This window comes from Monomorium pharaonis, chromosome 8, assembly GCF_013373865.1.
Source record: "Monomorium pharaonis isolate MP-MQ-018 chromosome 8, ASM1337386v2, whole genome shotgun sequence".
Lineage (NCBI taxonomy): Eukaryota > Metazoa > Arthropoda > Insecta > Hymenoptera > Formicidae > Monomorium > Monomorium pharaonis.
The window spans coordinates 23,144,326-23,167,535 of NC_050474.1; the positions used below are offsets into that span (position 1 = coordinate 23,144,326).

At 41.8% G+C, this 23,210-nt stretch overlaps 2 protein-coding genes across 10 annotated transcripts in view; one reads left to right on the forward strand and one right to left on the reverse strand.

Moving 5' to 3' along the window:
• Window positions 1–7,876, forward strand: part of LOC105834168 — an 88,774-nt gene extending 80,898 nt beyond the window's left edge. Inside the window, exon 9 of the mRNA XM_012676451.3 lies at window positions 86–7,876. Coding sequence (XP_012531905.2) covers window positions 86–263 — 178 coding nt within the window. The 3' untranslated portion in view covers window positions 264–7,876. The remainder of the gene's footprint in view (window positions 1–85) is intronic.
• Window positions 7,877–10,084: 2,208 nt separating this feature from the next.
• Window positions 10,085–23,210, reverse strand: part of LOC105835954 (protein shank) — a 116,401-nt gene continuing 103,275 nt past the window's right edge. For 3 of the 9 annotated variants that reach the window (XM_012679640.3, XM_012679639.3, XM_012679638.3), the window contains 13 exons: window positions 22,523–22,703; window positions 21,877–22,196; window positions 21,181–21,445; window positions 17,379–18,102; window positions 16,834–17,066; window positions 15,885–16,061; window positions 15,400–15,670; window positions 15,113–15,314; window positions 14,667–14,976; window positions 14,386–14,579; window positions 14,050–14,217; window positions 12,709–13,012; window positions 10,085–12,560 (listed from right to left, as the gene is read on the reverse strand). In XM_012679640.3, the coding sequence (XP_012535094.1) occupies window positions 11,317–12,560; window positions 12,709–13,012; window positions 14,050–14,217; window positions 14,386–14,579; window positions 14,667–14,976; window positions 15,113–15,314; window positions 15,400–15,670; window positions 15,885–16,061; window positions 16,834–17,066; window positions 17,379–18,102; window positions 21,181–21,445; window positions 21,877–22,196; window positions 22,523–22,703 (4,593 nt within the window). In that variant the 3' untranslated portion in view covers window positions 10,085–11,316. The remainder of the gene's footprint in view (window positions 12,561–12,708; window positions 13,013–14,049; window positions 14,218–14,385; window positions 14,580–14,666; window positions 14,977–15,112; window positions 15,315–15,399; window positions 15,671–15,884; window positions 16,062–16,833; window positions 17,067–17,378; window positions 18,103–21,180; window positions 21,446–21,876; window positions 22,197–22,522; window positions 22,704–23,210) is intronic. The other 6 variants (XM_036290700.1, XM_036290701.1, XM_012679646.3 and 3 more) reach the window with 4 other exon arrangements.

Consider the following 23,210-nt stretch of genomic DNA (forward strand, 5'->3'; position numbering starts at 1 on the left):
GTTGCTGTGTAAAAATAAACTTCAACTTTAATTATGCATAATATTCAAGACCTGTAATTCATTTGTTTTCGCGTGTTTTCTGCAGAGAACCGGATGAATGGGTACTAGAATCCGAAGTACAAAAAACGAAACACGTAACTATTCGTAAAGCGGCCGCTAGTAACCCGGAAGAAGTCAGTTTGGCTCTCTATCCCGCGATAAGCGGTTGTACACCGCCGACGGTGCGAACAAAGCAACGCCGGAAGCCAGTAAAAAATTCGTGATAATCGTCAGCTGGTCGGTCGGATACTAGAATTGACCTAACGAGTGCTGATACCTGAACCAGAGAAGAAAGAACAGAGTGCTGCTGTTGAGCACGACACGGTCTATATAACGCTTCCTGGTCGGTAAAGACGAGGGCCGCGACGATGCGACCTGAAATACGACATGAACGTATCGAAAGAGACGAAGACCGCTTTAGGAGATAACTAATCTAAAGATGAACGACCAATCCTTATAGATTGATTAGAAAATAAGAGTCGTCGCGACGTCGAAGAGGAAATCATGCGAGAGATAAATAAATTCAAGATGAATCGAGCAGTACAGTGGCGATACGAACAAAGGACTCGATAGACGAGCATAGGGAAATAATCATCCGTCCGCCGTTTTAAGGATGAGAACATTGCTCAGCAATGAACATCTTCGTCATTATTCATCGATGAATACATCCTACTAACGCGCTAATTCTATGCGGATCCTTGCAATGAGTACCTCGCATATTTCGACGCTCGTCGGCTTCGGAAGCGCTAAGTCTGGGCCTCGAAAGTGCCTCACCGTGGAATATGTTTTATCCCGTCTTTTACCGCCGATCAAGATCCCAGGGACAGACGCGCGGTAAAAACGGTAGTAACGATAGACAAAAAGTGAAAAAAAAAAAAGAAAGCAGAAGTAAAGAGCTTTTGCGTATTTGGTTTTGCCAAAGGAAACAGAGGGAGTGCACAGACAAATTATTTAAGCGGTAGTTAACAATTTATAAGGAGATAATCACTCTGGTGGCCTTACGACTCAATTAATATCTAACATCGGCCCCTTGGCACTTCCGGGAACTGATGGTATCTTTGCGATCTCCGACGATGCCTCGAGAAAAGGAAAAAGATTGGGGGAGAGGGGAAGAAGATGCGTCTACCTCGATTTACCAACTCGGTAGAAACTCGCGTCGGCTGTCGTCATGTGATGACACGAAAATGAATGAGAAGAAAAAAGCATGGAAAGGAGGATCACGAATGACGCGAAACGGACACAGAAGACTTGTATCGAGACTTGTACGAGGAACGAGAGAAGATCGGGGAAAGAGGGTTTAGGTGAGGATGCGAGAGTACGAATGAAAGTGTATATGTGTCTGTGTGTGTATGTGTGCGCGCGCGCGCGTGTGTGAAAGAGAGATTGAGTGATAATGCTCTGAATTCGCCGTTATTTCCCTGAATGGGGTTGACAGTCTCCCAGGCTTAAAAGCTCGGCATGAAATTGAAAGATTTTATCGGACGATACGGATGCCACCGAGATTTCTATCGAGAATTATTTCTCTCCGTTTTTCGTAGAAATAGAGCGATGTACAAAACAAAATTAAGGAAAAAAGCGATTCTCAAAGCTTGAGGTATGCCCGAGCCCAGCTTTTGCAAAGAAACGCACACAGCGAGCTTGCCTCGTTTCTGCGCCCGAGACGTGTTCGATTTCTCGTGTACTTCGCGTTAATTTTATCTTTCTGCTGAGTCTCGCGCAGCATGTTGGCGTATGCTCGTTGCATTTAAAACACGCAAAATTTAATCGAGTACCAAGATAAATAGAAATAACTTAAACATGCTGCGCGACCGCAACCGATGAGCTGTTACCCTCAAAAGGGGTAAATTACAAAGGCTGTGTTACATTTCCCACGGACTTGTTAAGTAAAGAATGTTAAAGGGAGTGAACAAAGAACGCAATGTGCACCGCGTTGCTGTTCTCGCAGTTCACACACGTGGCGCTTATCGTGGTCGTAAAAGAACAAATAAATTTGTGACCACGAGTTCTTCTTGTGGATGATCGCGGAGCAGCAACGTGTGCGCGCGTAACGAATAGAAGTTCATGTAAATTAAGGAGAAGAGTATGTGTATGTTGAACGATATCGAGAGTTGATCGAGAAATTGACGAGAGAATGGTCCGAATGGATGAATAAATAGAATGTGAATGAGGAATCGAGCGGCTGAAAAAAATGGAGACTGTATGAGACACACAGACAGACAAAGACGGAACGTCATTACACACCAGCTAAGAAACACTGCCAATATAATTGTAATTAAGAGCTCTACGACATAATTAATCAATTAATTATTCTTACTATTATTATAAAGTATGATTGTAAGTGTATAACCGAATAGATCTCTAGCTGACGCGCGAAGATGCATGTAATAAGAAGCGGTCGTTCCGATAACGCGCCGTTGTCACGTCCACTCCGCGGCATATGATATTTTAATGAACAACAATTAATTTTTCTCAAACTGCCCGTGTGTGAGGGAATGTTCCGTGCACGTGGCGTGCACGGCGCGCGTCGCGAAGTCGTGTAGCCGCGAGTTGTAAATACTTAGTTGAAATTATATCGTAACGAAACGGCATATTACACGAACCCTGTACTCGTAGTCGCTTGCTATTCGTCGCCGCTGAGGCAAGCCACCCGCGAGTATCGAAAGTTATCTAAAAAATTATATCTCTCTGTATCCGTTGATTTTCGAGCACAGCGTTCCCGCGAGGGCGGCACGCATATACGGTGGTGGATTCTTCCTTCTTTTTGAAAGAATCGAAAGATCGATACCGGATAATGTAAACGCGTCACTGCCAGGAATCACGCACTGCCAGCCAGCCCAGTCGTTCTAACGACACGCCTCTAACGTAGTATCTCTATTACACGAGCATATATTCGTTCATATCGTGCTTCTAAGAAACGCGTCGTCGACTCTTTTCTCTTTATACGTACATTTACATACATACATGCATAGATACATACATACATACATACATACATACATACATACATACACAAATGGCCTAGCCGCAGCCACCGTTCCCAGATTGTATTTTTCGAGTACATGATCGCCGCTCTTAAAAAAAGAAGATTCGTTAATATATATTATAAATTTATTTGAAAGTTGTATTGTAAATTAAATTTGCATTTGCGGATAACATCCGTGGATTTGGAAATAATTCATTATTTGCGCCCTGAAGGTATGTCAATCTAAATGGAGAGATAATTTATTTTTAACTTTAGGCAATTAATTATTTAATTTATAAACTTTTTTTTAAGACCGACGATATTCTCGAAGCGCTCATGATATCGCGCACTGCCAAATTTTATCGAACATGTGATATAAGGCACTGCCAGTCAGACATACAAAACAGGACGAACATGAAAAAAGATATCATGAATTTGCCGGGAAGTTTATAACCGTGTTTCGAATCGCTTCTGTGTTTCATCAGAACGATTCCTCAATATCATACAATGTGAGGAATCGTCATGCATTTTTCGTGATCCCGTTTTCGGGCCGAAACATGACAAGATATAAAAATAAAATTTAAGAAGCAAAGAAATTGCTAGAATAATATCAAAATGTACAAGTAATACAAAAATTCAAGATATGTTGCTTAAAAAATGTTTGAAAGATAAGAATATCTTTTTTTGTAACGTTTTTTTTTACATTTTAAACGTTTGTCATTTTCGAATGAAGTGAAATTTTTTCTTTAATTCTTTTCAATGTCGTCATTTTATATTTCATTTTGTGGCCCGATCATCCATACATTCATTACCTAACTTTTGTTCGTTTGTGGTGCGATCTCGCTTTTCCGATTGTTATTTCTCTCTTTTTGTCTTGCTAATTTTCTATCACACAATCTCTGCTCATATAAAATCAATCGTCAATCAAGATTTAGGCAGGGGACCAATTTTTTACATGAAAACTTATCTGCCACGTTTAGCACAAATAATCGTTTCACGAAACATGTCTTTCTTTATAACCGGCCAATTAGATTTATGATAACTTCAAGGCTCTTTAGTTGATAAACGAATATTTAACTTTATAATTTTTATTAGAAAGAAAAAAGAGAACTGAGCAGAGGTTTTATTAGTTATTAAGAATTTTTTTTCTTTTTATTTTTCGTAATACATTAGCGCAAAAATGAGACGATAGAAAGAACTTTCGGTTACTTGATCGCGCTTGATCTCGTGGAATGGAAGAACCGTGACAAATTGTAAAGAGTGAGAGCGACAGAGAGAAGAGTATTCTTCAAAGGTCCTTCCAATTATATTATTTACTTTTCGTGATGTAAAATTAAATTTGAGCGAATCAGCAATACATGGAAATCATGAAAAGGTACAATATAAAGAAATCAAGTTTCATGATAATTTTTCGGACGTGCTCGGTATAGTACCTTAGCGATTCTATTTATGATAAGTTTACTTGAGTTGCGAATATGTTTAGGATGCTCTTATAAAATTGTGTAATTGGCGAGTTATTAAATTATCTAATTATTCTCTCGTGCATTCTGCGTTATTGTTGTAACTAATCACGGATAAGAGTTACACCTGCGTTCATTGTCATTAGCCAAAAAAACGAACCGACTGCATTTAGTTAAAAAAAATTTATACGCTGTGACGTGGTGGCTGTATTTTTTTGCACGTTGAAATCAACAATTGAACAATTTTTTTCCCTGTAAATGTGAAAGATACACGTGGCCTTAGCCATGGCATACACATGCGTAACTAGCATCTCATCGTTCGTATTGGCCTGCTGACAATTCTAAATTATCGTAGAATCAAAATCGAATTTTTTATAATGATAATAAAGAGATGGAAGGCTGAAAGAGAACTAAAGAAAAGGATACGCGTCTAGCATAAAATAGCATAAAATGATTTATATATGTTTTTCTAGTACACAAAATTTGATCGGAAATCATCCCATTTCTATGATTTCTGGTGTACTTTTTTTACCAATATTTTATGTGTTTTTTAAATAGAATTTATATGAATCAATCCATACGATGCCGCGCAATATATTAAATAATACATGTTTAATAAATAAAGTGTTCTCTAAATTTAGGTATATGTTAACGTTGGAAAAGAGAGCAGAAAATATAACAAAGTGAAATATATGACATTTATTCTTTTTTTTCTATCGTTTTTGGAAAGAACTTTGCGGAACACATACACATACCCACCCATACATACATGCATATATACGCTATAGATTTACTTCCTTTGAACGGTGCGTGCAAGAAACGGCGAGTGAATGAGAGAAAGAAATATTTAGCTATAATTAATATAGAACAAAACGTAATGGGTGCAAAAAAGGAAAAGAATGAGAGAAAAGAATGAAAGGGTAGAAATGCGAGAATATGTGGAGAGGTACAGGGAAGTCTGGGCGTCATATTTTTGCATAAATTAGAAGAAAGCGCACATGAATAAAATACGAAAGAAATTTTGCCTGTGAGATTCTCCTCTATCTACTTAATCACGACTTAATTATAGACTTCACTGAATCTAGTAATAATATGCGAAGTATCTCGTTTTCAGAGAACCCTTATAAAAATGTAATATTGGCGTAAGTAGTAATTATTGATTTTGAGTATTAAAAGTATTAATAACAGTGCTTTTAATACTTAAAAAAAAGTATTAATTACTGGTCAATTTAATACTGTCTAGTATTACATTTTTATAAGAGATTTTACTTCTTAAATCCATGCGAAGGATTTAAGAAGCTTAATTGCATAAATTAAAAAAAATTGGTAAAGATAACAAGATCCAGAAAAAACAAAAATTTATTGCATTAAAGTAATTCATCGAATGTTAATTAATGCGAGCGAATGAAAGAACATGCAATAGATACTTTCGCGTGGAATTTCCTGGAGTGTATTAAAAAAGCCGAGAGAGCAGATTTCTACGAGCACACACAGGAAAATATCATTCTAGTGCTAAGAAAAGCAGTTACTCAATTTTAGTTTTCTTCGTTTATAAGTAAAGGTTTACTCTTGAATAAAAATAACAATTTAATTTGCTTATTATTTTGATTTCGCTAAAATTTTGTTATATTACTGAAAAGAGTATGAATTCTTTTTTGTAATGCTAATGAGTTTTTCTAAAATTTGTGCGAATATTTTATAAGACAATATCGAGACAATATTCTTTGTTAAAGGTGATTAAAGAAACTTGCTTTAAGAAAAGATAAATTAAGAAATCACTTTTCTTAACAGTAGAATTTTTTGTTTCTATGTGCACATGCACAAACTTGAGGATCTCACACGGTGTTGACGAAAGATGGAACTAGACGAGAATGTACACGTTACAAACGTATGCGAGGGCTCTGTGTGGCTTTTCAGTTTTCGTCGGACTCGATCGTCACTGTACGTGGATGTAGCAGCGTGTCGATAGAAGTTACAAGGCTTGTAAATGTATAAAGGAAAAGCAGCAGCACACCGGGATCGGGAGAACCGGTCGCGGCGGGATATTGGAGATCGAGATGTATATCATTTTCGATCAGATTTCTTTGTCGCGGTTCGGGAGTTATGTAAATAATTGAATGTGACGCGATATACAAAGATCCTCCCGAGACATGTGCATGTAAGTATAGCTTATTACAGATATAGTGTTTGCATTTATTATAAATTCTATGTAAAAGCGTGACATGAGAGTTCAAGCGATCGCGACGAGGGCCGCCTAAATCCCAGTTAGCGAAACACCGTTCATTTTGTCTAATCAGTATTAGAAGTACGTCTTTCTTTCTCGATTCCAAAGAGTTCAATAAAATCACCGTGTATTTTTGTTGCTTATGGAGGCGGTTATTTCAACTTCTTGCTAAACTTCTCAGGCAAGCATGTATCTATCTTCATTTTTTTTCTTAAATAAATAAGAACAGACACATATTTATCCGACAAGTTCACCAAGAAGTTGGAACAATCAGCCTTTATTCAATATGTTATTCGATCAATCTATTCATTTTTGTTTCTCTATAATCTATAATGTAAAGTGTATTTTACGACATTTTTATTTTGTGCTTGCTGAGAGCCCTTTAACGGTTAATGATCTGATATTGATCGCGGCTCCGCGAGATTGCGCGGCTTTGATTAGAGAAGTGCTTGTACTTGTATAAAAGTAGGAAAATATATTGCATAGTTTAAACTAATATGGTTTATAGTGTGTAGAAAGAAACTTGAAGTATATATACGCGCGGGAAAACGACGAAAACTGGCGAGCCCACTTACAATTTTAGCTCTGTTTTTATCTCGCGAGCCCTACAGATTCTCTTAAAAGAGAAGAGGGAGACGATATATCACTACGCTATGGACGGAGCGGCGAGGATCAAGCGCGACTATCAATCATTTAAAATATATCGGTCCTAATTTTTGGACCGAATGATCTCACGATTTCTCGCCACTTCGTTGAGGTTGATATAACGTTTCTCACATCTGACAAGATTCGACAAGACTCAAATTGTATAGAGGGAACGAAAGAGCACGGTTGTTTCGCACTGCCAAATAATAATAAAGGAAAAGACAACTTGCGTTCATTGTGTGGATCGACCGATTGTTAAAAGCACCGCCGGTGTTCATTAATCCACATAGTGGTTCTACGAGAGTGGAAAAAAAAAAGAGAAATTTCGGTGTAATAGCTATGAGAGAAGCGCGCGCGTGGGAGCTCTTTCCCAAATCCGAGCGAATGAGAGACGAATAAGAGAGAAATATCCAAGCGAACAGTGCTTTGTCTTTTTTGGATACTTTCATGTACAAACACGAATGACGGTTTATAGCTCAAGAACAGAACATTAAAGAGATAGATATTGTAAGAGAATAATAATAATTTCACGGTTGCGATATCGTATTCTCGTTGTTTTTTTCACTTCAGTACCATCTTTTTTATCTTCTCGAAAATAATGACAGATTCCTAATTCTCAACCACGTCAAATAATATTTTGTTTTAATTTATCTTGTTTCGATTTATTAAATCTTTAGTTCGCAACTTCATCATTGCTCCAATAATCACGAAAAAATTTTCTAATAACTCGAAACAAATATTGTTTACATGATTTCAATTCGAAATGAAATATTAATGGTATTTTAATATATTGTCGAAACATAGAAAGTTATCGCAATGTATTATTAACAATAGTTTCAGAATCGCATAATGTTGGATGTTGCGGCGAAGTCTGGATGCTGTGTCTTCTCTCTGTAAGTATATTTTCCAGAGTACCAGGATAAAGATGAAAGTAAGGTCTCAAGCAGATTAGTTGAACATGATTGATTATTATTCATCGTCGAAACATTGCACGTACTTTGCAATTTACAATACAATACCTATAATACAAAATACTAATAGTAATTGCTTGATATAATAATAATGATAGTGATAACTGAAATATGGAGAATGACGGAGGATAGGAGGAAGAGGATGAGCAGAGGAGCGAGATTAAACGTAGGAATCCTAGACGATAATAAAGTAGGTCCAAAAATTCAGTCGGTTGTAGTACGAGCTACGGCTCTCGATGGCTCTCCTTGGCACTTGCCGTTCTCACATCTCTGAGCGTGGTGTACAAAGCGTCTCGAAAAATGCAAATATATCTCTTTGTTTTTCTGTAAAATATGCGTTCGATCTTTTCTTGAAACCGAAAGTTTCATAGCCGATGTAATAAATATTTGGACTACCGTTCAGCGACTCGAACACGAATGGTATAAAATCAATTATCTCGACTGTTCCCATTCATGTACGTTTGACCAATCGCGACTTTAACATCGAATATTAAAATCTGCGAATGAGTAATAAAAATTTTTTCGACACACTCTGTATCGCACACGCTGCGTTCCCCGCGAGGCGCAAAATTAATCGGTGACGTAGAGTTAAATCCCAGTGCGGGGCTTTAAATCCAGAAGCAATTAACTAATCCGACAGAACTGTTAAAAATCGCGAAGTTTCACGTTGCAGTGTGCTTTAGTCCTTGTGTCAAGAAAGGCAATAACGCGAACCGGTGATTTTAACGGTATTTCCATGACGTTCGCGAGACATCGCGCTTCTTTCGAATTTTCCGCGACCGATTAATCCTTGTCACGTCTAGGGAACAGCCCTGTGTTGCGCGTCGTGTGTGTGTGTGTGTGTGTGTGTGTGTGTGTATATACACATATACTATACATATATAAATACTTTATTGATAGGTTTTAACAAGAAAGTTAAATCCGCGGGCGCACACAGTGGCGATTCTCGAATCCCATCTCGTTTAGGATAACGCATTCTTCGCTGTGAGTTTCGGGGATCTCGAACAATCGTGCGTAGCGACGCAGAGGAGAAACGAGGGGAACGAACATGTGTGGAGGGAACAACTAGATTACAAAGTGTGTCCTCTTACGCGGCGTCTTGTTACGCAACGTTAACTTTCACTCACACACACGCACACACACTCTCTCTCTTTCATAAATTTTGATATATAAGACTATTATATTACTTTTGGCAGGAATGTCGTAATTATATATATATATATATATATATATATATATATATATATATATATATGTATGTATGTATGTATGTATGTATGTATGTATATAATCTCGGCCGCGAGCGTGCACTTAGCGCATCAACTGGTCCACGCAGCTGATGTGCACGCGCTCCGCACGAAACGCCGCACGTGCTACATGCACGGCAAAGAAAAATAAAGCCTCGTCTCTCAGCCGATCTTTCTGTTTGCTACAATGTACGAGTCGTCGTGATGTACCCGCGTCATGTATTCTGTATGTTTTCCGCTGATTCGTGAGAGTTTACGGAATAATTCTGCGAATGTAACGCAATCCTGCACAGCGTGTACATCTGGTGAACATCATTAGATGTGTGTGTGTGTGTGTACATACTCGCAATTAATTTGCAAGATTATGGGCCGCGCTTGTGCGAAGAGCTCGAGAATCCAATCTAATCATCAGTAAGCTTCTTCAATTTCGTGCTTACGAGAGATTTCTCTACACTACACGACTTTGATTCTCATACTTGTTCAACGATAATGTACGAACAAAAAATTTTCCGGCTCAAGGAAGCTTTTCACGCGGATGGAAGGAATATGATTTATTTTACACAGGCTGAGAATGGTAATGACGATGCATTATAACGAAGTAGTGTTGCACATTCTTTCGTGACGCGACTACGCTTTCTCGAGAGGCTCATTAGTGGAGCGTTAATAGTCGCCATATAATTATAATTATAATAACAATACTCTAACAATATAATTATTAATAATATAATAATAATAAACTCATAATACTAATATTAATAATATTTGCAATTATAAACTAGGAAGAATCTCTAATGACTTCGCGAGTAGAACTTTGTGATTAGGCATTTGAGCAGTGTCTAGACACAAGAGAAACTAAAAAAAGAAAAAACCGCGCTTGTTCGACGTTAACAACTAATCAGTTACGTGATTTTCGCGTCAGCATCACTGAAGTTATCGTCGTTGATACTTCGTCGGTAAAGGGGAATCGAGAGTGAGCGAGACTACTTGTGATGGTTTTGCGTAAAATTGGTTCAGAAGCGACTTGCAAAAAGTCGTCTCGACAGTTCCGTGATTTCTCGGAGCAAAGAGTTTACGTGGTCGTGTCGTGTAAAAGTATTAAAACACACCTCGTAGTTCGATAGAAATATGAAAAACAAACCGATATGCACATTCACGCGTTACAACTCACGCACGCGTACACGCATATTTGTATTTTCTGCCTTTCTATCTGCCTCTTGGCGCGATTCGTCTTCTCCCATCGAAATATGTGTATATTCGCTCCTTCGTGTGCCGTTAGGCCGCGTTTTTTCTACGACGCAGTGAATCAGTTTGCGGATCTGTCGGCTCACTCATGGACAGGGTGGCGCTGGATAAACTTATGATCGATCGTGCACTCGTGTGCGACAAACCAATCTTCTATTGTGGTGCAATCGGACGTACACTCACACTCGTAAACTTACTTGGTAAAAACGCGCTCGATTATCTCCTCGTTATACTACGATTTCTAAACGCTCGATTAGAATACGATTTACTCTTGGAAAAAAGTCGTCCAAGCGACCGCGCTTTATATACGCTTGCGCGGATCATCGCGATCCTGTTTTTTACCGGATCGATATAGCCTAAATTTAGTGCGCTTGTCGCGCGGTGATCACTACCGAAAAGGCGGAAAGCCTCTAAATATATTGACTTTGAAATCGCGATGTACGTGTTAAAAATTCTTTTCTTGCGCTCGACGCTTCGTCGGAAAGTAACACGGAAATTATCCGTGCTGTGATTCGTGGTTTTTTCTTTACGGTAAACGGCCACCCGACGCTTTCACTTGGTTTCCAACGACCTTGGGAATCGCGCCAATTATCTTGACACGATTTTGCGAGGTGGTTTGCTGCTGTTGTTGCTGTGTTTGCGCCTTGTTATCGCAAAACTGTGGCGGCGGTGCAAACACCAGTACTTCCTGATCTTGACCACCAGCAGACGGACCGGCATTGAATTCCGGCGGCGGTGGTACGAACAGATCATTGTTCTGCTCTTCGGCATCGGCTTCGATCGGCGGCGGTAGCTGCGCCAGGCTGACTGCATGCCTGGTCAGTAAACCACTACCGCCGTAGCCTGGTCGTTTGGTTTGATTGCTCTCTTTTTCGATTGGACCGATGCTAGACAGCAGAGCCGCGCCTGCCGATGTCGAGTGTTGGTTGCTCTCCTGATTGGCCAGATTTCGCACAGCGGTGTCGTCGAAGCCCATCGGTGGGCCCACTGGCACATCTTGGTCCGAGCTGACGCCGCTCGAGCTGTTGTCGCCATCCTCGACCAGTGATTCCTGCTTTTGCTGCAAGAGAAAGTCGTTTGGATGACTCTTGGACGACTTTAACTGCGTGCGCACTTTCTGAATCTCTTCGACGCTAAAGGAATGTGGTAGCGAACCGCTGCCCGATGAACTCGAGCCAGATGTGTTGGAGTTGCCGGACGTCTCTCGTGTTGCCTCCAGCTTTTCTCGCGCCGCCGCCTTCTCCAGCTCTTTCGCAATCTCCGATTCACCATCTTCGTCCGTTTCATCCTCGCCCTCGTCGTTCTCCGATTCCGATAAACTATAATCCGGCTCGGGTATCGGTGGTGCCGTGGAGGATTGCGTAGATCCAGTTCCATTCGCACCGGACGCGATCGACGAGAGATTTGTGACGGATGAGCTGGTGCTCACGACAGTCTTTTTCTTTCGTTCGCGAATACCAGCCGTGCTGTGGCTCCTAGTAGTCTTCAACGGTTGCGCGTACTGATTGTTGACTGAATTATTATCGTTTCCGTTACTGTTCACATTGGTATTCAATGCCTGCTGGCTGCCGGAGGAGTTAAATGTCGTGCTGCATGGCGTACTGCGAAGACTTTGGGATTTCCTCAAATGCGGACGATTGGCCGGTAGACTACGCGAGCGATATCCAACAGTCTTCATATCTTCTGGCGAGGCGTAGAGCTTCGCACTATTTGATGGTCGGAAGCTCGACATCACTCCGTATCCACTGTCGACTGCGGCTGCTGCTAGTTCTGTGTAACAAGTACAATAATACTTTTTATGGTACAATAAAATATTTGAAGAATATAAGTATATTAAATTGAATATTTATTTTTATCAAAGCTCATAATTTACTTTAGTATGACAAAGTTATAAATAAGATTGTAAAAAAACGTTTACCTTTAACTTGCTGGATATGCGCCATATTATCGTAAACTGAGGCTGGCGTAACGACATCCGGCACGTTAGCGCCGACATTCACCTTAATGACCTGTCCGACCGGTGGAGGTGGCGGCGGATGATTCGGCGGTGGAAGCCCATTTCTACCGTTCAGAGCATTTACATCTTCTTGACTTCTGTGATACTTGTGTGCCAGAAGAGACGACGATTGCGCTTGCACATTAAGATCCGGCGTGCTATGGAAATCTCTGTGAAGATCGGAGCCACCTCCCACGCCACCGAAGAAGCGTACTCTCGATTGCGACTGCAAACGTAAGGACAAAAGTCTCAGACTGCAACTCGCAAACGCATCATTTTGCAAACTTTGAAAAACTTGGAGCGTGAAGAATTTACAGAATTGCAATTTAAAATTTCGTGAAGAGACGAAAGGAATAGTGTGAAACAAAGGCAAAAGGACGTTGGAAAAATGTGATACGAGAATGAAGCGTATTCCTGCTAAGCGTGAACTCCAAGCTACCGTGACCAACTACCATTACTGTCTCAGCGAAATGTCATTTAACTGTTTAATACTGTCGAATACTGCGGAGAAAAGAGTTACGTATCGTTAGCCTTCCATGCTTATAGGAACAATCCTGAAGGGCGACTTAAGGAATTAAGGAAAATCGCTGAATTTGGTTAAATGCAAATGCGGCAATTTGTTAATAATACTTGAGGCGTGAACACGTGAAGCTGTAGGTGGCACCTAACGCCCTCGCGGACGTCAGATTTCTTTTTCATTTAGCAAATGGCTTAGTCACCTGAAATCATGCAAGCCACGGACGAGCTAGAAACAAAGTATTTTCGATCAGTAATATAAGTAGTAGTCCTCGTCGTCTCGCCCGCACCAGGACCGCCCTTTGCTTGCTCGCACTGGTTTACGCGCAAACTATAACACACATGCAAAAGAAAACAACCACCATTACCATTGCCCAGAGAGAAGAACGTTCACCGAACGCCGGACGACACTTTCGACGCTGGTAGACTTTTCTCACGGGATATCCTAACCGTCGAATATTATATCGATGGAACTTACTATCAATGGGTAACGATACGAGGAAAATAGAGAGAGACAATTAGACTAAGGGAAGAGAAAAATAGTTGTCTAAAGGGATATCAGAGAGTTCGATCAAACTACTAATGGATGAGATAAACAAACGAACAAACAAACAAGTTAATAATGGCCATTATCTAGGGCAGCTTTCATCGATGGGCTTATCGTTAACTATAGGGTAAATATTAAAAAGAGAAACGCGAACGAGAGGGCGAGTGCGAACTCGTAACTGAGTGGCAGGTCATCCTTACTTTGCCCTTGCGCTTCATCTCCGCTACGCTCGCGTACACCCTGCCGGTCTTGGCAGGCGACGACGGATGCGACTTGGTGGACTGACCAGTAGTCTGAAAGTGAGAGGAGCTCATCATGGACGAGCTGTATTGACCGCCGGCGCTACCCTGCTGCCGCTGAAATAGCTCCTGGAAGAGAAATTAAAGGACGAAGCTGAAGCCTCGATCTCGTCTCGTGCATACAATGCCATTCAATTCGAGGACAACGAGCGCATGGTTAGACTCTGTGATCGAGCGAAAGAAAGAGAGAGGGAGCATGTTCGACGCGCGTGCCGCAAGTGGATAAGAGATAGTTACTTCAAGTTCCGCGGCGGTGATTCTGCTGGAAGTCGGACGCGATCGAATGCTGGCTGTTCTCGGTTGCACTGGAGTATTCTGACCGGTGTTTGATCCAGTCGACGGCTGCTGCGGCATGTGAATAGATTCCGCGCTGCTCGACTTCGCACCGGTCGATGCAATCTCGTCGCGATCATCCCTTTCGCCGCCTCCTTCTGCGAGAGACATAGAACAAAACCCGAATAGCACGGATGTCTTATAAAGTTTGTAAAAATTTTGTAAGATCGATATCGATCAGTTACCTAATCCCGCAACCATCGATCGCGCTCTCGCTCGCCCCACACTTAACGTGGTCTTCGGATCTCTTCGTGGCGGTACAGGAGCTGGAGATCTGCCGAGCGTACCGCCGACCACCACATTGTTGTTACCCTTGCGCGGCAAAGTTGCGTATTGTCTTTGAATCGGTTGACTAGTTGGCAACGCGGCCGCCGATTGGGAATTCGGAAGACTAATTACCGGCGAGACCACGGTCATTCGCACCAACTCTCCCGATTTCCTTATCAGGTCGACTACGTGTTCGTGGGAGGCCGTCGTTACGTCCTCGCCATTGATCTGGAATATTCGCAAAAAAAATGCAATTTAATTGAAAGAATATAAAACTGAAAATTCTACAATAATTTTAAAAAATTAAACTTTAACTTCTTCTTGTCATCGTATTTAACGTCATAATCAATATTTGTAAACTTACTTGAATAAGAAAATCTCCTTTTCGGAGACCAGCTAAGTCAGCGACGCCTCCTTGATCGACATCATCCAGATATTGTAATGCCGGATACTTGGCTGACGGCGTGAGTTCCATTAGTGGCGAGGTGGCTTTGGCGCCTCGCAATACGAAGCCAAAGCCTTTCCTCGAACGATGAAGAACAACAGTGCGTGGCTCCGATGTAACACTGACAGTTCAAAAATCATTATTGTATCTTTCACTAAGTACCTAAGCCTGAAAATGATTTTAAAAATATCGAACACGAAACTCACGGCTTTTTTAATCTGGGAGCGGTAGCAAAGTACTTGTGCTGCGACTCTCTGCGGCCCAGTACTCGATTTCGTCCGTCCCTAGCGGGTTGCGGGCCCAGAGGTATATTCGTGTGGCGCAATCGAACTTCCTGAACGCAATGTGCGGGAAATAGACCGGTACCTTGTCCGCGCAAGACCCCCTCCAGGAGGCCACAATCGGTCGCACCGGTGACTGTTAAAAATAAAGAAACAAAAACACGCTTGCTATCAAAAAAATATTTCTGGTCGTTACCTATAAAACAGAAATCGAGAAAAATAAAATGAGACTGCTGTCGTCCCAGATTATAGAACACGGTGGTAATGATGGTGTCAATCATGAGGGAAGATGAAAAATCACGAGACATTGAGCGAACGACGTTACATCGCCGTCGATTACGAAGTCAACGAAGCTAGATAAGAGAAAAAAAGAGAGAGGTACATTTTGCTGGGTTTGCCTGACGGTGTACCTTCAAGGATGTCTCCTTGATTGATAGTGAGATGGCCGGTGATCCCGCTGCTGTAGTTCTCCACGCAGACCACCGTCGTGCCGGGAATGGATAATGAATTGGTCGTGTCGGACTGCGAGGTTCCCACCCCGGAACTGTCGCTGATCACGTCGGACGCCGTGTCGCCGAGACTCTTGTCTAGAAATCGACAACAGTCGGATATACTCAGCGTGATGCCTCAATGTTCGCCCCGCATCGCCTTACCGAGCGATAAACGCCATGCAAGAAATCGAAATTCTTAAGAGAGACAGTGAAAGAAAGAAAGAGAAAAAGAAAGAACGGCTAATTCTTAACGCTAAATTAAAACTTCAGCGTACTTGGGCTCAAAGAAAAATCAATTCAATTCGGTTTGCCTATAGAGTATGCTCTACGACGGCAAAGAGCTCTAGGAATCGCCAGTCGCGTCACATTCGTCGCATCCTAAAAGGCGGCCGCTAATGAAAATAAGCGCAACACGTGTCTCTCCATGAGCGGAACTTCGCCCAGCTCGCTCGCTGGATTGACAAGGAGGAGCCATTAACTCGGGATCTCTAATATCCTCGGGGACACCAAAAACGGGAACATGCACGAACCATCAAAGCCATCGTCCGATTAACTCTTTTATCGTGTCGTTTGACCACCTTCGCACACCGCCGTCGGTTTTTGGTGGTGATGGTACATACAACATAACGATGGTCCGTCATTTTACGCGTGATATGCTCAGCAAAAGAAACGACCGTTCCGCTTCCTCGTATATTGTTACAGTAGTTGGCTCTCTCGTGGGATCCGGGCTATCTATACGGTGTTCGTGTTTCCGCAGTTCGTTCGTGGATCATCGAGGAGCAGACTTCTTGGTTCTGGTCCCCTCACCATCGTAGAGCGAGCGCAGAGGTTGGATTGAAGGGAATAGAATGAGAAAAGAATAGTGTACCTGTAACGATGCTGGCCGAGTCTTCGCCGGACGGCTGATTGCTGCCTTCGGACAAGCTTGAGCTGGCCGAGCTGAAAGGCGCTAAACTCCTACTGCTCGGCGACGGCGACGGCGGCATCTCCATCTGCGTTCTGTGCATATCGAGGCGATGCTGCAGCTCGAGCCGGTGCTCTTGCAGCCTCGTCAGGCCCTCCATTCTCAAGTTTGAATAATTTTCGGCAGTGCTCGGCAATCTTGAAATGGTGCGTACAACTCTTAGGATACATCGGCGATCGGTTGCGCTTCGCGCCGACCAAGACCACCGCGTTCGTGTGGCAACGCGATACATTTTTTGTTCTCCCGGTCGGCCACACGCCGATCGGTCCTGGTCAGGGTGAAGCATCGGTGACCGCGCGAATATATCGAACGAACGTCGTTGCTTGCGAGTGACGACCGAACTCGAAGCGAGAATGAATTCTTTGCCAAACTCTGATAAGATTCTTTTCTTCCCTTCCGCGTGTCCGCTCACGCTTTACCACGCGACTTTATCGCGTTTCTATGCTTACCTCACGTTAGGATCTCTCAAAGAATTCGGACTCTGGTACTCCGACGTCAGTCGGTGGCCGTTCTGTTCGGACGGTATTCTCGGTAAATCGTTTCTGCTCGACTCTACGGACGGTACTCTGCCGAGGCTTCCGTGGTGGCTCGACTCGGTCGTCTGACCGACAATCGTAATTCCACCACCGGTGGAGGGATATTGTTCCGTGGACGGTACTCTGGTCAGGCCTACCGCGGTGGTCGGATACTGCTCCGTGGACGGTACTCTAATCAGCGTATTAGTGGTCGGATACTGCTCGGAGGACGGTACTCTGATCAGGGTGGCGTCGTATCGTTCTCCGGACGAGGCTCTGCTCAGCACAGCACCAGGCGGTGCGTATTTCTCCTCGGATGCTGCCCGAACGAGCACGCCGGACGACGGAGGTGGTGGATACGGTTGTTCCGTGGACGGTAATCGGTTCAGACTCACGGCCGTTGCTGCGGTTGTAGCGTACTGTTCGGCGGAGGGTACTCGAGTGATACTCGAGTACTGTTCCACCGAGATGGTTCTGGTAAGGGTGGTACCAGCGGTACTACCGGCGCTTGATGTCACCGCGTGCTGTTCGGTGGACGGTATCCTGGTGAGGGTGCCCAGATTGCTCGCCGAGCAGCTCGTCGTCATCATCGAAGAGGTGCCACTGAAGGCCACCGAGCGCCGCTTCGGGTTGTAGCGTGGCGGCCCTTTAAACGGTACTGGAAAATCGCAAGGTTGCAAGGTTAAGTAAAGAAAGGATTACTTAGCCTTACAAGAAAATAGGCACGGCCCGATGTACTCTACCGTCTTCTCAGACGAGCGTTGACACGAGTCTTCAGGGGCGAAACGTGAAAATCGTATCGTTAATATTGCACTTAGACCATATATGAAATATTGAACCCTAAACAGTAGATCTATTGCTCACACTTTTTGCATCTTTGCTTTCTTTTTCTCCACAAGGTACAAATGTACATTTATTTTGGTTTAAGTGCTAAATTTTGGCGGGATTTCAAGTAACGCAAAAAACTTACGATAAAGTATTTCCTCTTATTTTGATCAAATATATTTAATATTAAATATGTAATACCTTTTATATTTATTAAATTTAAATTTTATTAAATTTTTATAAGATTTATCTTAAATTTCTTTCTCAAAATCTGGTGATTTTTAAAATAAAACATCGTAATACGAATACTGAATACTGTCTAGGGTTAAAAAGAATAAGTTACACGCGCATAAAAAATTGCAATACACGATGAGAAGACAGTGTTTCGTGACTGAAGTAGACATATCGGACAAATCACTTAATCAGCGCGCGCGTTAAGTATTTATGCGCCGTCATTATCTGCACTTAATCGACGCGCAAGTGTTAGTCGCATAGTTTGTACATCGTACATTATGTTTGTTAAAAAACGAAGAGTTACAGCACGATCGATCTTCCGGTGTTCCGGTACGGAAGATCGTCATGCGGGATTTTTGCAAAGCGATCTTACAAGCGCCGTGTCGCACACACACAAGCACGCACGCACGCATACCCGCGCGCACGCACAATGTTATTTCGTGATAGCGACGATGATGGTTATTGGCTCTCCCCGGGTAACCCCGGCTAACCAGATATTGCACTCGTCGTTTTAGTACCGGCACGTACAGGATGTCTCAGAACTGGCAAAAGAAAAGTGGACACAGCGTTCACTTCTTATAGACTCGGAGTTATCTTGGCAAAAATATCCAAATATTAATCATTTTTTAAGTAAAAATTAAATTATAACATTTATTTGTATATTTAATTTTTAAAACAAAGTATATTCTCACAATATTATTAAGCTAACTTCTCATCTATTAGGATGATTGTTTTAACAGACTTTTAAAATTTAAAGAAGATCTAGTTCATAGAGAGCAAAAAAAAAGGTCTAATGTTGAGATTCCTTTAAGCGATAAAAATATCATTAAAGTTAAAAAAACATGAAAAAAATAAGAACGCGTCCATTTTTCATCGATTCCGGGACATCCTATACAGATGGAAAAGCGGTAGAAAGCACACGCAAGGATAACGACTCCATCCCCGTTCTGTTGTATCCGTTTTGTACGATACAATGTGAAATTACGGGTAAGTTTCGTCGGAATACGTCATGTGCACAGACGATCGCCGTCACCGTCGCCAGGTCGTCAGAGTGTGTTTCTTCAGGTTTCTTTGCAGGCTCCGGAGACTCCGACGACCCGCGGAGGTCACGTCGATTCACAACGTATCTCGAACTACCAAACATTACTAGTCAAGACATTCTTGCAAATTCAATGCTGCCAGGAAAAAATATATATACAGTCCAACGTGTTCAATATAGTACAAAAAAATGTTGATTCACGCATTCAATTTTTAGAGATTTTCTCACTAGAATAGTCATTAAAAAGAAAAAATTATCGAAACTTTATATAGGTATGTATATAAAATATTCTTTAAAATGCAACAGAATATTCTATAATCCAAATTATATAATTGACAAGTTTTATTTCATCAGTATCAGACATTATAAAAATCCAAACTTATGTATTATTATTTATTTAAAATTTGTTTTATTCAAGTAAAAAATGTAAAAAATAAAAACGATCTTTCGACCCGGCAGCACTGATCCATTCGACAGTGAATCAAAAATACAGTACCATTAGTTACTGGAAAGCAATCTATCAAGAGGTAGTGTCGTTACTTTTCCGCGGTATCACAAATGTACTCGACGTCATACACGACCATCACCACCAAAAATCCCATGACAAATAATTGTAAATTTTTACGTTACTCGTCACACAGCACAGACACAGGTAGATAAAGGTACATTGACACACATACGTCACACTCACAACACGCCTCGCGTGTAATATACAATTCCAGAAGCACCCTCTAAGTAACTACGATCGAAAGACTACCTACTGATGCCTACCTCTATATTACGGGAAAAGCAGCGTGCACATGCTCATGCCATGCTCGACTATAATCATGCCCATATGAAAGCATACGTTTATAGGCCACGATCTCTTATTTCTTATCAGATACCATGTGCGAATCTTATCGTGTCGTATGATCGCGGCCATATGCGACTTTATTTTAACAAACAAATTGTAGATATCGTAGATATTGGTCTCGAAATAGGCAACGATATCGGCGATAATGTGATAACTAGAAACTATTTCTAAGGTTCCGACAAGTTGTTTCAATTTATTATCGAACCGATCGCGGAGATTTGTATCAACAATTATATCGGATTATATTAAAAAAGCTTCTGAAACCCGTCACGTTCGTCGCTGAATCTCTCGCTCTTGATATTGAGTTTTAACTTATCTAATAAATGGTTCGTGAAGAGGGGATTAAAATCGGACAATCGCGCCGATAGTTTTTTTGCGGGTGTGGCGATTGAATATGGAAAAATTTTGCCGAGTAACGAGATTACGGTTATCCGTCTTTCAAGCCCGTTCGTCCCATTCGTGATCCCGGAAGGACGATCAGCCGCTCGGCGTTATCATCATTGCACAAGCAACGAACCGCTGAGAACGACTCGGAACAATGTTCAAGATTAAAAGACAGAGAAAGAGAAAGAGAAAGAGAGAGAGAGAGAGAGAGAGAGAGAAAAGAAGCAAGAACGCGAAGGGAATGGAGAGGAAGATCGTCAACGTCTGTCGTTTATTCTTGCAGCATCATGCCTCGACCTCTCCAAGCGAATTTCCTGCGCCCGGATATTCGTGTCCCTCCTCCTCCTCCTCCACGCGGGAGGGCTCGATTTTTGACATTTCGTGCGACGTTCATAACTCACCGACTTCCTCCGATTGATAGTTCTTGATGACTTCGGCGAGCTCCATGTTGCCCGCGATCACCGCGACTTGGTACGGCGTTTGGTTCGCGTAGTTGAGCGCGTCCTTCTGCGCGCCCCTGAAGAGTAGCTGACGTATGCACGAGGCGTCCGTGTTATTCACCGCGCACACGTGCAGCGGCGTATTACCGGACGCGTTGCGCGCGTTCATGTCAGCGCCGTAGAAAAGCAGGTGGTCCAGATGCTGCACCAGATTGTTGCGACATGCCTGCGGGCATACAGCAGAATAGACACGTATTAGGCGCGGAAATCGTTCAATGGAGTTCGAGCCGCATTCTTCGCTAGCTCGCAACCAGCGCGTTAGCTACACTAACATTTTTTCCATTCGCCAGAATTTATGAATGAAACCAATGAATAATGTTTCACTTTACGATAAATTAGTTTTACGAGAAAATATTAATCGATAAAAGATAAGATTTCTAATAAAATTGTTATTAAAGTCATCAAAAGTATGCGACGTTGAAACTTTATTTTAATTGCGATGATAAGAAGTGTTTATAAGAAGTGTTATCGGATCTTATCAAAATGTTTGCAAGAAACATTGACTTAATCTATATATTATTAAATATTATCTTCGATATCTCTACCAATATCGTTTACTATCTAATAAAAAAAGATGTAAGAAGAAAAGAGTAAAACCTGATGAACTTCCTGCCAGCCCTGAAGATCCTGAGCTCCTATCGTCGCGTGATCGTGAAGCAACGTCTCGCAGAGCATTGGATCGGTCTTGTAAATGACGCTGTAATAGAGCGGCGTCAAGCCCTTGGTATCCTTGTAATTTGGACTAGCCCCCAACTCCAAAAGTGTTTTAACCGCCTCCAAACTGTTTCGTTCCACGGCACGGTGCATCGCCGTTAAACCCTCCTTCGTTCGATAGTCCAGTAGAGCACCGCCATTGACCAATGCAATTATAACCTTGGACGGCTTTTTCAAGGTAGTTGCCAGGGTCAACGGCGTCTCTGGAATCGAGAATAAAAAAAGATGCCCAATTCTTAATGACGGTTTTAACGAGCTCATAATATTTTTCATGTATACAAAGATTTATTTCAGTAAAATAAATTTATATGCTTCAAATAAATTTTTAAGCATCTTTTTCTCAATATAATAAATGATAAAATATAAATAGTACAGTATTAAATTTTGTAAAATGGCAATTTGATAAAATGATTGCATAGTTATTTAAAGATGAATATTTTTGTTTCATTGTGAGAGAACTGATGGAAATCATGATTTTATCATTGGGGAGTCATTTTGCAATTTTGCCGCAATTGTGCATGCGAATTACCTCCTGTTTCCTGACAATGGAAATTAGGATCCAGCCCCTTGCTGCACATCTTTGCGATCTTCTCGACCTGACTGCTCTGCACATAATCCAATAACCTTCGCAAATTCGTCCTAGTGTGCATAGCCTTGAGCTGTTTCTCATCCAAATGCAGCATCTTGTACACCCGCCTCTTGTATTTGAGCTGGAATTTATTTGATGGTGATACTTATGCTTTCTAAACACGCAACCTGTTGCTGTTTCAATGATTACCGAATAACTATTAGTGACGTGTCACTTTCCGTCTCATCGATGTAAAAGCGTGAAATTTATTGCTTGCTGCTTGACGCGAATTAATTATTTCTATATTACACGCGATAATGTAGCGGATCAAATAAAATCGTAAATGTCGATAGTGAGATACCCGAGTATTTCACTCTTCAACTCTGTCTTCGTCGCGTGCAATTTGTCGCGGTAGATCCGCAGTAGCTTCTAGTAGTACTTATGTAAATACATCGCGAGAGAACGCCGCGCAAATGGCTATCGCGTAAATGTATCTCATCGCCGGATCGTCTCACTTGGACGGTCATAATTGCCGTTTCTTACAATCTACTATGAATACGTTCGTCACGCGTATTTCTTTGTTATCGATGAATTCGCAATAAACCGGATGTGACGCAAGATGCGTAAAGTATGGCTACGCCCATCTCAG